The 14,420-nt window shown below is 38.4% G+C and overlaps 1 protein-coding gene across 9 annotated transcripts in view; it reads left to right on the top strand.

The window, feature by feature from the left end:
• UNC5D (unc-5 netrin receptor D) overlaps nt 1-14,420 on the top strand; it is a 559,433-nt gene that overhangs the window by 514,053 nt on the left and 30,960 nt on the right. For all 9 annotated transcript variants that reach the window (XM_032288254.1, XM_032288260.1, XM_032288261.1 and 6 more), the window contains 2 exons: nt 1,161-1,388; nt 9,512-9,661. In XM_032288254.1, the coding sequence (XP_032144145.1) occupies nt 1,161-1,388; nt 9,512-9,661 (378 nt within the window). The remainder of the gene's footprint in view (nt 1-1,160; nt 1,389-9,511; nt 9,662-14,420) is intronic.

The following is a 14,420-nucleotide window of genomic DNA, read 5'->3' as shown; positions in this document are numbered from 1 at the left end:
GTGAGCCACCACGCCCGGCCGAAAATCATGTTTATTTAGGAGAAGAAAATTCCCAGTTGCTGCAATGGATTGCCTTTACCCTGCCAAGTGGTGTCTTGAAACTATTTTCTTTGTTCCGGAATGCATTCTGCTATTTAGTGAGTCCTAGTGCAACCACAAGCGGATTTCCTGGGATATGAAATTCTATCGGTTTATTTAAGGACCATGTTTTAGTCCCCTTCCCATTGTGTTTGGTGTTGCTTTTATTTTTGCCACTTTAGTTTTTCTTCTCAGCACTTCCTCACAATCTATTATACTCAGGTGGTATTATAGTTATCCTCTATCAAACTAGTCACGCATACTAGAGTTCTTATCAGGGAGGGTGAAATATTCTAGTACTTCTTATCCGGTTCACGTATCTAGTGGTCACTTATAAATGATTTCGGTGGGATGAAAGGGGATAAAATATTTGAGGGAAAATAAACATTACCTTAAGGATATTTAAAGAGTTATAAGAAATAGATGTTAAAAAAAAAAAAAAAAAGTTTGATCATTGATGATAAGGTTTAAGATTTTTAAAACTCAGCATTGAATAAGCCAGAAATAGAACTTTTAAAGTGATTTTTGTTATTACAACCAATGAAGTAGAAATTCCAACACACTGAACATAATCATTTCTTGAGGTTTTCTTTTTTCTTTTTTTTTTTTTTAAAGAGAGTTTCCCTCCATCACCCAGGCTGGAGTGCAGTGGTGCAATCTCAGCTCACTGCAGCCTCTGCCTTCCAGGTTCAAGCAATCCTACGGCCTCAGTCCCCCACATAGCTGGGATTACAGGCCTGTGCTACCACACCTGACTAATTTTTGTTAGTAGAGACAGTTTCATCATTTTAGCCAGGCTGGTCTTGAACTACTGACCTCAGATGATCTGCCTGCCTCAGCCTCCCAAAGTGCTACAACTACAGGTGTAAGCTACTGCACCGGGCCCATTTCTTGAGTTCTTGGTGTCAGCAGTTATTTTGATAGAAGAGGAACAGTTAACATCAGGAAAATTGGGACAATAGAAATATTCTGAAAAAAATGTTTATATTTGTGTGTTTATTTGTGACCTGGCAATATAATGGCCTGGCAATATAATCACATCTTATTTCCAAATGAGAGAATAAACATACCTTTCCCAACAGGAAGTGATGTCAGTGGAGGATGAATCCACATCCTGTTACTGCCTTTTGGACCCCTTTGCGTGTCACGTGCTCCTAGACAGCTTTGGGACCTATGCACTCACGGGAGAGCCAATAACAGACTGTGCTGTGAAGCAACTGAAGGTGGCGGTTTTTGGCTGCATGTCTTGTAACTCCCTGGATTACAACTTGAGAGTTTACTGTGTGGACAATACCCCTTGTGCATTTCAGGTCAGCCTTTAATAATTTCCTTTTGGTGTCATGAAAGGGTGGGTTTTCCAAATGATCAGTATCAATTGAAAATTCTATTACTGAGTGTCTGGAAAATGAACCCAAGCCACTGTAACTACCCAATGGGTTCACCTTGCCCGCTGCCTAGACAGAGCCGATTTATCAAGACAGGAGAATTGCAATAAAGAGTTATACGTGCAGAGCCAGCTGTGCTGGAAACCAGAGTAGTATTATTACTCAAACCAGTCTCCCCAAGAATTCACGGATCATTGTTTTGAAGGATAATTTGGTGGGGAGGGGCTAATGATTGGAAGTGCTGACTGATCGCACTGGAGATGAAGTCTTAGGGAGTCTAAGCTGTCTTCTTGCACTGAGTCAGTTCCTGGGTTGGGGCTACAAGATAGATAAGCCAGTTTATTCATCGGGGTGGTGCCTACTGATTCATGCACAGGGTATGCAAAATACCTCAAGCATTGATTTTAGGATTTGCAATAGTGATGTTATCCCCAGGAGCAATTTGGAGAGTGTCAGAATCTTGCAGCCTCCAGCCGCAAGACTTCCAAACCATAATTTCTAATCTTGTGGCTGGTTTGTTAGTCCTACAAAGGCAGTGTAGTCTCCAGGCAGGAAGGGGGATTGTTTCAAAGTTAAATTATAATATAAGCTAAGTTCCTCCCAAAGTGCCTATATACAGGAATGAACAAGGAGAGCTTGGAGGTGGCCTAGGAGCAAGGTGAAGTTGGTTAGGTCAGATCTCTTTCACTGTAATAATGTTCTGTTATAATTTTGGAATGGCAGTTTCACCACTGGTTTGACTGGGATTGAAGCAAAAGCCGTGTTACTGTGTGGTCAGCAATATAAAATGGGTTGGGGTACTTGGCATTCAAGAAGAGAAAAGAGCTAAACACATGTGCAGAACATTGTGTACTAAATTATGCAACCGACCAGAAATGTAGTCAGAATTCAGCAAACAGAGACACAAATGAAGAAGAGTTTTTGAGAACCCTGTCACAGATTTTCATGGAGGGATGCGATTTTAGGAACATAACAGAAAGGAACACGACATCAAGAGAAAAAAATAGCATGAGCCACAGGAACAAAAAGAGCTATTTGATGTGCAGAGGGCAGTGAGAAAATTGCTTGAATCAACTGAAGGTTGTAGTTAGGGAACGACAATTATAAATCATACCTATCACCAGGCAGTCATTTTATATCCCGGACATATAGTCTATTAATTATCAGGGCTACTAGGGCAGAGATGGTTCAAGGTTCCTTTCCATTTTTGGTACCTTTAATCATGTAAGATTCATTTTAATTTAGCTACTCAGGAAGACTGCACGTTTATTAATAGCAACAAGGATGATGCAGAACTGCCTGTGTTAGCTCTGCCCATGCATAAACAACACAGCTCTCCTGACACACCTCATTCCAGATCCCTGCTATTTCAGTTTTGGGTCATTAAGTCCATTATGCAGAGCATTTTCTCAGTAACTAGATTTTAAGACACTTAACTAGAAAACTCATGTTTACCAGTAGAAAAAAATACCATGACTTCACTCCTGAACAATAAGCCAGTAAAAGTGACAAAGTGCCAGCCTGTGTTCCAAACCACCCCTGAGTATCTCTTAAGTAGCTCAGGTCATTGTGAAGGGCATGCTTCATCTTTGGCTGCTCACAAAAGGGGCTTCCTTCAGAGGTGTGCCATTTTGTGGAATTAGACACTTCAGTTTAAGTAGTTAAACTTCCTCTCACAATTGTCACTTAATACTTTTCCTCTGCACTCCCTACCCCCCAGTAAAAGGATTGCTCCAAAAGAAAATATTTAACAGATATTCAGAAAGCAAAAATAAAGAATAAATATCTTAAATAGAGGGTTCATCTTGGGGTCACTACTAGCACTAACCAGTTGTAAAACACACCATGACTCAAGTTGAGTGTTTAGTAAGTCAGCCAGATTTTAAAGGCTGGGTAAACTGGAGTAACCATGGAGCATCACGGAAGATTTCCGATCTCCTGGCTGATATAGATAACCCACTGCTGACTACTGTGCCTGTGTGGAGCTGTTCACACAACTGCCTTGGAAGTCAGCCCTCATAGCCAGTTTGGAGTTTTCTTTGAATAATGGTCTCCCTGCTGATGTATACAGCAGTGAGATAGACGTGTACTTAAACAGCTTTATCTCAGTGACTTTCATATCATCTATTTTCATCTCTTTTCATTGCTACCATACTCTACCATGGCTTCACTGTTCACAGATGAATACAAATTACTGTGGACGTCATGAAGACACCCTAAACATAGCTTTTCAAACCACTGTTCATTTCTGGTTGGTAATAGAATCTTTTTAGTCAGTACCAGGGAGAATGTTATTCTCCCTCTAATTGAATCCAAATGTATTTCATCATAGAGAGGTATTTCTTAAATTAGTAAAACTCTTTAATTTCGCTTCAGAGAAATGTTTTTCCATATAAATATCTTTTTACCTCCAGTGATTCTTTCTCTCTCCTATTATGGCAAATAAAACTGATTCTAAAGCTGTGTTTGGTTGTGCTTGTTATTGACAGGATGTATATGACAGCTGTCATGAGCAGAAAGGCCATGAATCCCCTCTGGGGTTTTGAAAGATCATCAACCTTGCTTGGATAAGTTTTCTGGCCCACATATGGATTAAAATGAAACTTGTGGGTTTTCTGAACTGTGACTTCCTAGTATAGGAAACAGCCATTTACCCCTCAGTCTTAGTTTCTGAAACTGTCTTGCTTTCAGGATTTTTACTTTGCTAAGTGAATGTGCTCAGGACCTCTGCATAGATTTATTTTTATCACCTGCATATCCCAAATAATTTGTTTCATATTGTGATGGTTTCATATGTGATACTGAATTGGAGGAGGAAATTAGAGCCCATTAAAAAAGTTCTATTTTAGGAAAGTCTTAAAAACAGTTCCTTTTTTGAACCCCTAAAAGACCTCACACATTAGTATTTAGCCCTCCATCTTCTGTGGGGCATAAGCTGAAAATATAGTATATGGTAATAACATTTTCTGCAACCCTCAAAGAACCCTGACTTCTTAATCACAATCAGTAAGTAGTTTTTTTGGAGCATTTCTGCAGAAATTACCCACCCTGGAATGTGCTTCAACCACCCTTATAATGATATGTTTGTTGTAATTAGGAAATCGATGTGAGCATGGTTGTGACAGCGGCCGTATTTATTGCAGTGCATCTTTCATATCTCAAAGAATGATAACAGATATGTGCCCAGCTCTAACTAACTGTAATCTTAACCACAAAGAAGCTGGGGTTAAGGGCATGGTTGCATCTTTCATTTCATTCATGTCTCACTGGGAGATTGTATCCCATAAAACACTTAAATGCCTACCCTCTCCCTGAAGACCTTGCGAGAAGAAACGTGGAGACTCAACTCCACCTGTCCTCTCAGAACTGGGTGGGGACCAGGCAATATAATGGGCTCCCCATAGAATATTCCCTGAGATAATTTCAGTATCTAAATAGGGACATTTTCTATTTTTAGTCCTGTCTGTCTTTCTTTCTGTGTACCCCATACAGGGCTATTTGATTTGAGTCTCATTTGCTATCAGCGTAGCTTATCTGAGTAATAGTAGCAATTTCTTTGACAAAAACAAAATACTTCATATACCTGGCTAAGACATAATTAGCTTCAGATTTCTGAAGATCTGTTCTGATAAACACATCTAAAGCCGTCTCTGAAAAATCTGCTATGTTTTTAATAAATAAAAACGTCACCTGCCTGAAGGTAGGTGAAAAACAGAGTAAGAAGACAATGAGTAAATAACTTCTTGTCCTTCCTGCTTTTGTTTTTCTGTAATAATTAGGGCTGCCATTTTATGCTTGTGTGTTTGACATTGCCTCCTTTGATAAATTCAAACCAAAGGTTGGGAAATGGTGATATATCTTCAAAGCAGTAACATTTTAAGATCTGGTTTTGCCTTTTATTACACACACATACACACACACCCCTCAGATAAACCTTGACATAGATGAGATAGGGTAACTACTTAATTCCTTGCTTTCCTAAGAATGAAAATAGAAAAAAAAACAACTAGGTTTTTTGTTTTGTTTTGTTTTATTGCCATTGTTCCCAGCACTCCTATATAGTACCTCTTGGCACTCATTACTTACTTGGCATTAACGTGGATTTAGAATCTAATTTCAAAGGATTTCCTCCAGATGTAGTTCCTGTGTTTATCAATAATGCAATCTTGGGAAATATTGTTCATGTAAAGCATTTAAAGGAAAACACCATAGCGACCTAATTTGTGTGTGTGTGTGTGTGTGTGTGTGTGTGTGTGTGTGAGAGAGAGAGAGAGTTCAAACAGTTTTGTCTCATAAATATGTAAATTCAGCCTGCCTGTTTTAGTATCCTTGAAGCACACCTGAATATTGCTGCCTGTCAGATTAAATCAACATAAAAAGCTCAATGGGGCACAAAACACAAGTTTTTCCTGGTCACAGCTCCTAGAACTGGATGACTTGCAACCCCAGTATAAAATGATGGAGTAGAATGCTGAGAAAAACCACCATCCAGAGCCTTCAGGGGCATTTTATATACAAGAACCTGGCCAGACCCTAATTCCTAGTTTCATTAACTCAGGTTATCAGTTTAAAAATGGAATGAGGTATTTAACAGGAGGTCCTTGTCATATACAGGGCAGATCAGAAAAATAAAATGAATATCAAGCCTCACTCTTGGGGCAATTCATCCATGTGAGTGATTTAGAAATAGCTAAGCAGAGTTGTCCATACCTGGCTTGTCATCAGAATCATCCGAGAAACACTTATAAATACCAAGGCCTAGCCCTAGTATAATACAATAGACTCAGGAACTTTGTGTTAAGTGCAATCCACTGTATTTGAAGAGTATTTTTAAGCTAGTACTCAGGAGTCTATTTATTTAACTTTGAAGCCAATTTTGCCTTTACAAATTTATAAATACAATTATTAGTTCATTATTGGCCTTTTTCATTTTTATAATTGTTTTGATATAGAGTAACTATAATTGCTTAATATACAAGATTACAAGACAGTGTTAATTGTACATTGTTGGCTCAGTATGTGCAGATTTAAGGAGTAAGCTAAAAGAGCAAAAAATAAATCATGTTGTATTTAAATTTGAGGCCCTAGAGTAGAACTTTTAAAAGGGTACTCTTCCATGATAATTATAAGCAGATATCTGTTATTAAAATTCTTAATATTCTCCATCCCGTGTTTAGACAGTATATGTAATTCTAGAGCAAATACAGATGGACTTATGTCATCTTATACATATATCCTGCACCCATGAAAAATTATTTATGGCACAGAGTTAATAACTTTCTGACTTTCTCATGACTCTTTAAAAACATATCAAGCATAGTAATAAGAAAAGGCAGGTAAATCTAAGAGAAAAAACACTGGACCGTGATCAAGTTGCCCTGGTCTAGCCTCAGCTCTCCCATTAACTATGTGGTGTTAGGCAAATCACTTTCTTCAGGGGACTTCCATGTTTTCATCTGTAAATAAGGTACTTGATGCTCTAAATCTTAAATTCTCTTCTAAATAGAACAATTCTGTGTAGTTTCTAAATAACAAGATAGTCTAGCACTACACTAAGTAACACATGATCTTGGCCAAGTCACTTCATTTCCTGGTAACAACTACTTCATATTCATTAAGAAAAAATTAAATGTAAAGAAAAGGGTATACTTGAGAGAGCCTAGAAGAGGCCTTCAAATACACTTAGAAGAGTTGTTGTTATACTATGGCTTTAACATGGTCTTAATAAGCACACTTCTTGTTCATACTTATTTCTAATCTTGCACAAGAATTGCAAAAAGAGGCTAATATAGGTTAATATATTACCATATTAATTATTTTGTTTGGCTATAAATAAACTCAGGTAAGGAACTGAGGTCTAAAGAAAATGATTTGCCCAAGACCACACAGAAATGTGATTAGAATTTTATGCTGCTATCTTCAGTTTATGAAATTGGTATTCTTTAGAGAATATGAAGTCACCCAAAGAGTTTTAATGCACCTTAAAATGGGAGCAACATTACTCAAAAATAAAATACAAAGTCCTTAGCATAGCAAGTAAGAATTCATTATTTGTTTTCTGCCCTAGATTTTCATCATCTCCAGTTACACACTTTCCACCCCAACCTTCCATCCCAGCTCTGTCTAGACACCATGCCTATGAATGTCCTGCTCAGCATCTCGAATGTCCTCTCCTTCCAAGTGGCCAGTTCCTCCATTTATTTCAAAATGTGGCTCAAATACTATCTCCTCTAATAATTCCCAGATTCCTTTCCCGGTCTGCCCTCCCATCTGGGTCATGGGCACCTTCTGTCTTCCTTAACCTCCTGGGCATACATGTATGGTAATAGATACTATATTAGAATCAATGCCTAGTGTTCTGACCCTTTCTCAATATTGTAAGTTTCTTGGTGGCAGAGATTGTTTGATTTCTACACGCCCAGTGTTCAGCTCCAACATAACTCTGATGGAAATTTAGTAAATCCCCAAGAAGGAACCAGTGACCAGAGACTGCCTAATGTCTCATCCAACTAGGCATTTATAATTAATTTCCTATCCTGCCCATAGTGCCTCATTTCTTCCATTCCTTGTAGCCCCCACCAGACGTTAGCTACCATGTTAACATGTTGAACTCTGAAATCCACAAGATTATCAATTACCTAGCACTATACTGTCAAGTGTGGTCATTACTAACCACATGTGGATATTTAACTTTAATTAAAATAAAAAATTCAGCTCCTTTATCACTCTAGCCACATTTCAGGTACTTAGTAACCACTGTAGCCAGTGGGTACCATAATGGACCACGCAGATATAGAACATTTCTACCATCAGAGCTAGTTTAACACAGACCCTTTGGCCCTAAGAAACACCCTTCCCACAAACACCACCAAAAGAGCTGGAGAAAGTGCCACTGATTTAGTCCTGGAAAAAGATACTAGCAACCTGTTCATGTGTACTGAAGGATAAAACTTGGATGGCTTCTTCATCAAAACTGTTTTTGTTACTGTCATTCTACTTATGGACAAGAGATGGCTAAGATAACCGGTAAAGGTGTTTTTACTCATTGATAATTGAAATGTATGTTTTATTGTGTTTACAAACCTATTTGTTTTCTAAGAGCTTTTTTTTTTAGAAACTGGATTATAAGACAAAGGATTTCAGTTTTTAATTTCTCCTAGCTCTTCAAGGAAATATGTCAATTAATGGTGATTTCAAAAATGGACTTTGGAAGCCTCAACCCCACACAGTCATTTACCATTTCACTGAATATGTATTTGTTTTGTTATTCTGTTTGTTATATCATCTCTCCAATGTGATTCCAACACCACAAATTTGGAACCAATGAAATGGTTTGCTCAACAGAATGTATGCGGATTAAGTTTGTATTAGATTGTATTATATAAAGATTTTTCAGTGAAGGCTACAGGAGTGTTTCCTCGGGAATTTGATTTCTGTTTTCCTGAGCTACAGCTAACTTGATAAACAACTTATTTTTCCTTGGCCTTTTGGTATAATAACTTTTACAAACATTACTACAAATAAATATGATACATGAACACTGGAACATTTATTTTAAGCCAAAAGAATAAATATAATATAATGCCTGCATTCGTGAAGAAAAATTGAACCAGAGTGGAGGGGGGGCTGTTTCTACTTAGTGTGAAATATGATGATGTGTCAGGTTAAGCATGAATGCATCCCTTGATTACGGTCATAGCAGAGTGAAATTCCTACAGTTGCGTGGAAACCCAGATGTATTACAGTTTGCTTGGGGGCAGGGGAGGTCTTTGAGTTCTAAACAAAGGCACAGTGTGGTTCAAAGCCTAAGCAACACAAATAATAAAAAACAGTTGTCTCTTTCTAATCAAATACTTATCACTCAGCAGTGGTTAATCCTTAGTCCTGAACTTTGTAGGCTATGGAGCTGTAAAGAAGTATGTTTCTCCTATACTGTCTGTCCGTTTGTGGAAGACACATGCTGGTGAGTGTTCATATCCCTAGATAGGAAATATATAAGCAGTGGGATGTTTCATTATTGATCCTCTTTTCTTTTTCTTCTCCTATAGGAAGTGGTTTCAGATGAAAGGCATCAAGGTGGACAGCTCCTGGAAGAACCAAAGCTGCTGCATTTCCAAGGGAATACCTTTAGTCTTCAGATCTCTGTCCTTGATATTCCCCCATTCCTCTGGAGAATTAAACCATTCACTGCCTGCCAGGTACTGGCCAAATGGATTTCTTTTTTTTTCCTTTTTTTTTAAATTTATTTTATTGCATTTTAGGTTTTGGGGTACCAAACGGGTTTCTAACAGAAACACCTTTGCTTTAACCAGCAAGCATGTCACAGATCCCGGCAAGGGTCAGCTTGATTTTCCTCTTCCTTTAAAGGATGGATTTCATCTCAAAACTGTCACAGAAAAGTAACAGTTTGGGCTACACTCAGGGAGTGAAACATATTGTCATAAATTCACAGCATTCTAACAGGTGGGAAGAAAGGTGCTTGCACATTAGGTGAGATGACATTTCTCCTCTCTTCCGCTGGAATCGTTGCTCAATATAGGTTGAAGATGCCAATTTAGCAACATAGAGCCAGGTTTGTGGGTTGGTTTGCTTTTATTAAAATCAGTTCATTATGAGACAGCATTTTAATCATATTCAGCAATGAATAAACAGTGTCAGTGAGAAACTTTTTAAGGGTGATGATTTTGAGTTATAGAGAGTTATGACTAGCCAGATGAAAATAAGAGATTTTGTCTTTTGTATATGAAGTGCACTTGCTGCCAAATGAATTAGGCAAGATGGGAAGAAGAAATTTAAAAAATTGAAAAGCAAAGAAACAAACAACATGCCTTTCTTTTTTGAGATGGAGTCTCTGTTGCCCAGGCTGGAATGCAATGGTGCGATCTCGGCTCATTGCAACCTCCGCCTCCCAGGTTCAAGTGATTCTCCTGCCTCAGCCTTTCGAGTAGCTGGGATTACAGGTGCCTGCCACCATGCCTGGCTAATTTTTGTATTTTTTACTAAAGATGGGGTTACACCATGTTGGCCAAACTAGTCTTGAACTCCTGACCTCAGGTGATCCACCCACCTCAGCATCCCAAAGTGCTGGAATTACAGACATAAGCCACCACACCTGGCCAGAACATGCCTTTCTTAAGAATCCTTTTTATAAATATCTAAAGATACTTATTATTGTACAAGTCTCCTATTAGAGATTTTTTTAAACATTTTGGGGAGACTCAGAATCTCTTTGGATCCTATTTAGTTATTGTAAGTACATGCTTAGCAGTAAAAGATCTCTTATAAACTTGCGATCCTGCCACTGAAGTCTATGAAAATTCCCAGTGATACGTATTAAAGTAAGCAGCTAGTTAGCCTACCATAGTTTCCGAAGCCAGTCATCTGTGCTTCAAGTGCTTAAGGACAGGATAGTTCCTTAACTCTGGAAAAGCTTCTGGTGGACTCACATTGATCTAGAATCACAGAATGCTTTCAGGCTTGTTTTGCCCATAAGCTTAATGTGTAGAATCCTGTGGGCTTTGTAACCTTCCATCCTTGTAGCATTTATTTTTTTTAAAACTATACACAGGTATACCAGCTTGTCAGAATGGGAACAAGCCCAGTCAGAAAGAAGCCTTGACTGCATCATGTTGGTTAGAAAAAATTGAACCAACAACCATCCATCTTCTAAAATTCAGGATTTTTAAACTGGACAGGGATACATTTTCCTATTGACTTTTTAGACTTATTACCTGAGGAATTGCCTGTCTGTTCAGTTTTAGTACATTTAAAGCAGCACAACCATCTCTCATGGCCCTGAACATTTTTTGGGGGTGGGGGCCAGGGGAATATTCAGCACATTTTTTTCTATGGAGAGAAGTTTTCTATGATTAAATATATTGTTTATGACATTCAAGGTATAGGTATCTTTGCCTCCCAGTAAGCAGTATTCAAAGTTCCTAGTCCAAATTGAACTTCAGAGTATTGTTAAAACAAGCCCTGATAGTCATGCAAATTCCTCTATATTAACCTTTATAGGTTATAAGGGCCTCATTTCACTGGATGTGATACAAAGTGAACTATTAAGTTTAATGCTTAGAGATAAAAAATCAGATGAAAGAACCATTATCTTACAGCATCACTTAAACAATAATTCTGACACCAGTGATACTGAAGAGAGCCCCAGGAAGAAGAGGGTTAGGAGTCTAAGAGCTTACTGACCTCAGAGGGTGTAACAGGACCAGCCAAAGCCAGAGGACATTGGCTTTCAAGGAAACCCAGCAAGCTTTACTGCTGGGATGGGTTGGATTACATGGAAGTTGTGAACATGTATAAATATTTGCCTTTTGTAATTGAGCATAATTTGAAAGAGTCTTGGAAGGCAGAGAAACAATTTAATTTTCTCTGCATCAGGAGGCTTGCCACTGAGTTTTCATCTCCACTTCATTTTTCTTACCCCAAATGGCTTTCCGCTCTATTCCTCCTTTCTCTTCACCACCCCTCCCACCAATTTTCTTGCCCCTCATCATCATTGAAATCCCTCAGCTTGTGTGAATGCATATTGTGCTTAGCTTAATGGCCATGCTGTGTTTGCTCTGGGCATTAGATGTAAGCACTTAGGGAGGGTTTGTGTTCAGCCTGCTTGAACCTCATGTAGAACATCATGTGCACTGACAAACTTGGCGTGGATAATACAGAATGGCTTTTCATTAGGGCTTAGTGGTTAGAAACTAACAGGGCCTGTTTCTTGCTAACCCAGAGAGCTATTGTGGAGATAGAAAATCACACTATTCCTGACATCGTTTATAAGTCTCTCCTTCAATTGGTGAATCTCCCTTTCTCTAATTTCAACTCAGGAATCTGGGAGCCAACATATTACCAATTGTTACCCAAACCCTACTCTACTAGGAAACTTTCCTGTTTTCTTCTGGGAAAGGTGGAATTTCCCAGAAAGATACAAGCTGGGGAGATACCCAGTGCATATAATGTTTTCTCTATCTGAAACCAACAAACTGCATGAGAAATGTTTTTAGAATGATGTGAGTTCAAGGTTGGGCCCAGAGGTATGCCATGAGAGCCTGTACATTCAAGGACCAACTAGATTTTAAATTTTGTTGATTTAGGTTCTGGAGGATTAGTTTATGGATGTCATTGCTTATGAAGCCAGGTATGTTGGGTGAGAAGTCGGAAAGGCTATGTCAGCTCTTCTGAGATCTCATTATGGTAGCAACCACTGACCTTAGTTCAAACAAACCTGAGGCCCACAATGCTAGTCTCCCCAAGTAAACAATTCATTATTCCCCATTTTCTTGTCAGTACCTAAGACTCTACCATGATTAGGGTTATGTACTTTTCCCAGCTGTAGAATTAGCAACCCTCCTCTGCGAGGTAAATAATTCTACTTTCAATAGGTTGCTGGGCCCAAGGGCTCCTAAATCAATTTCTTTTATTCCTTGCTGGCTGTGGGGTAGGGAAGCCATAACAAACATAATGCAATAAATTATTAATTTATTTTTAAAAGCCAACAAAACACAAAGTCAAGTTGTCACCTCCCTAGGGTAAAACAGCTGTCTTTCCAACATGCTGTGTATCTTGGAGAACCCAGAGTCTGTCTCCTGCTAAGATATGATTTACATTCTCTCCATCTGCTAGCAACCTAATTATAATAGGAGTCAAAATGAAAACATTTCCGGAATTCTTTAAACACCCATAACTTTGCTACACTTTCTCCTCCCATGTTACTTTCCACATAATTCCTCTCAGCTCAGCAAGCTTGTTGGTGATTTTTGTTTTTGTTTTTTGAATAAATGAAAGTGAAGATGATTGCCCTGAAAACACACTAATCAGGGCGCTTCTAATTCTATTATTTTAAAATGTTTCGTTGACTGCTATTGGCAGCTGCTACTCAAATCAACACTAAAAAAATATTCCTTTGATACTGTCTTAAAATCAGATTTTTTAAATGTTTGGATTGTGTTCAATGGAATGGAACGAGAGAAGACGGTTGTTTTTTTTGTTTTTGGTGCTGATTCTCATGTCTTTCTGCAAGGAAACATTATCTCTGCAGTATGCATTACTTTTTTATATTTCTTCCAGTGTTTTTAGTGGAAAATGTAAGGAATTCAGTAAATGATACCAGAGAAGACACACTTAAATGAATGGTCAGTGCCTTTTTTTTTTTTTTCTTCAGAAGGCAAGCAGTACTAAGGATTCAAATCAAATTGCAGAAAACATACATTTGCTTAAGAGCTGCATCTTGAGCACAGTTCTTTGTCTAGCCCTGAAGTCCAACTGCTTGCATTACAGTATGATAACCCGAATCTCAATTTTAGGAAACAAATATTTCCTAGTTAGCTTAGCTGTGCAAAACTACCTTAGGCAAAAGCACCGTAAACCCCAGAGTGCTATGTTATGGTTACTTTCATTGAAGCACATGGTGCAAAGAAACTCTACAAAAATTCACCAGTTTGGAGAAGAGAGTTTATTTGAGGGCTAATAAAAATAATGGAGAAACAAGTAGAGGACAAGAGATGGTGGAAGCTTTTGAAGGCCAGGTAGGAGATGGAGTTTCACACAGCAGGCATCAAAGGACCATTGTGATCCCCCAAGCAAAAGACTCATGTAAGAAATGCAGAGTTCCTAGTTGACTTGGTCACGTCAATGCCTACCCCCATCATTAGAAGTGAAAAAGAGACCATAGTGTTATTTCCTGAATAAGTCCAATCAACTGCCTTCTGTTTGCCCCTCCAGTTAGGCTCCAACCCCCTCATTTGTTCTATCTAGTAGAGCTTGAAGGCAGGAAGACTGGGAATAGGTAACTACAGTTAGCCATAATGGAAGTGTAACGTCAACCAGAATATTAGAGGAGAGTAATGATGGGAGAGAGATGATGGCAATCAGTTTCCAAAAGTTAAATTTGCCAGACAAATAAAGACCAAACAAGATTATTTGTAGTGCTTAAGAGTATCATACCAGAGA

This window comes from Sapajus apella, unplaced genomic scaffold (assembly GCF_009761245.1).
Source record: "Sapajus apella isolate SASKATOON/1434 unplaced genomic scaffold, GSC_monkey_1.0 scaffold21, whole genome shotgun sequence".
Lineage (NCBI taxonomy): Eukaryota > Metazoa > Chordata > Mammalia > Primates > Cebidae > Sapajus > Sapajus apella.
The sequence above is the reverse complement of the archived record's forward strand: the minus strand, read 5'-3'. Positions and strand labels throughout refer to the sequence as shown.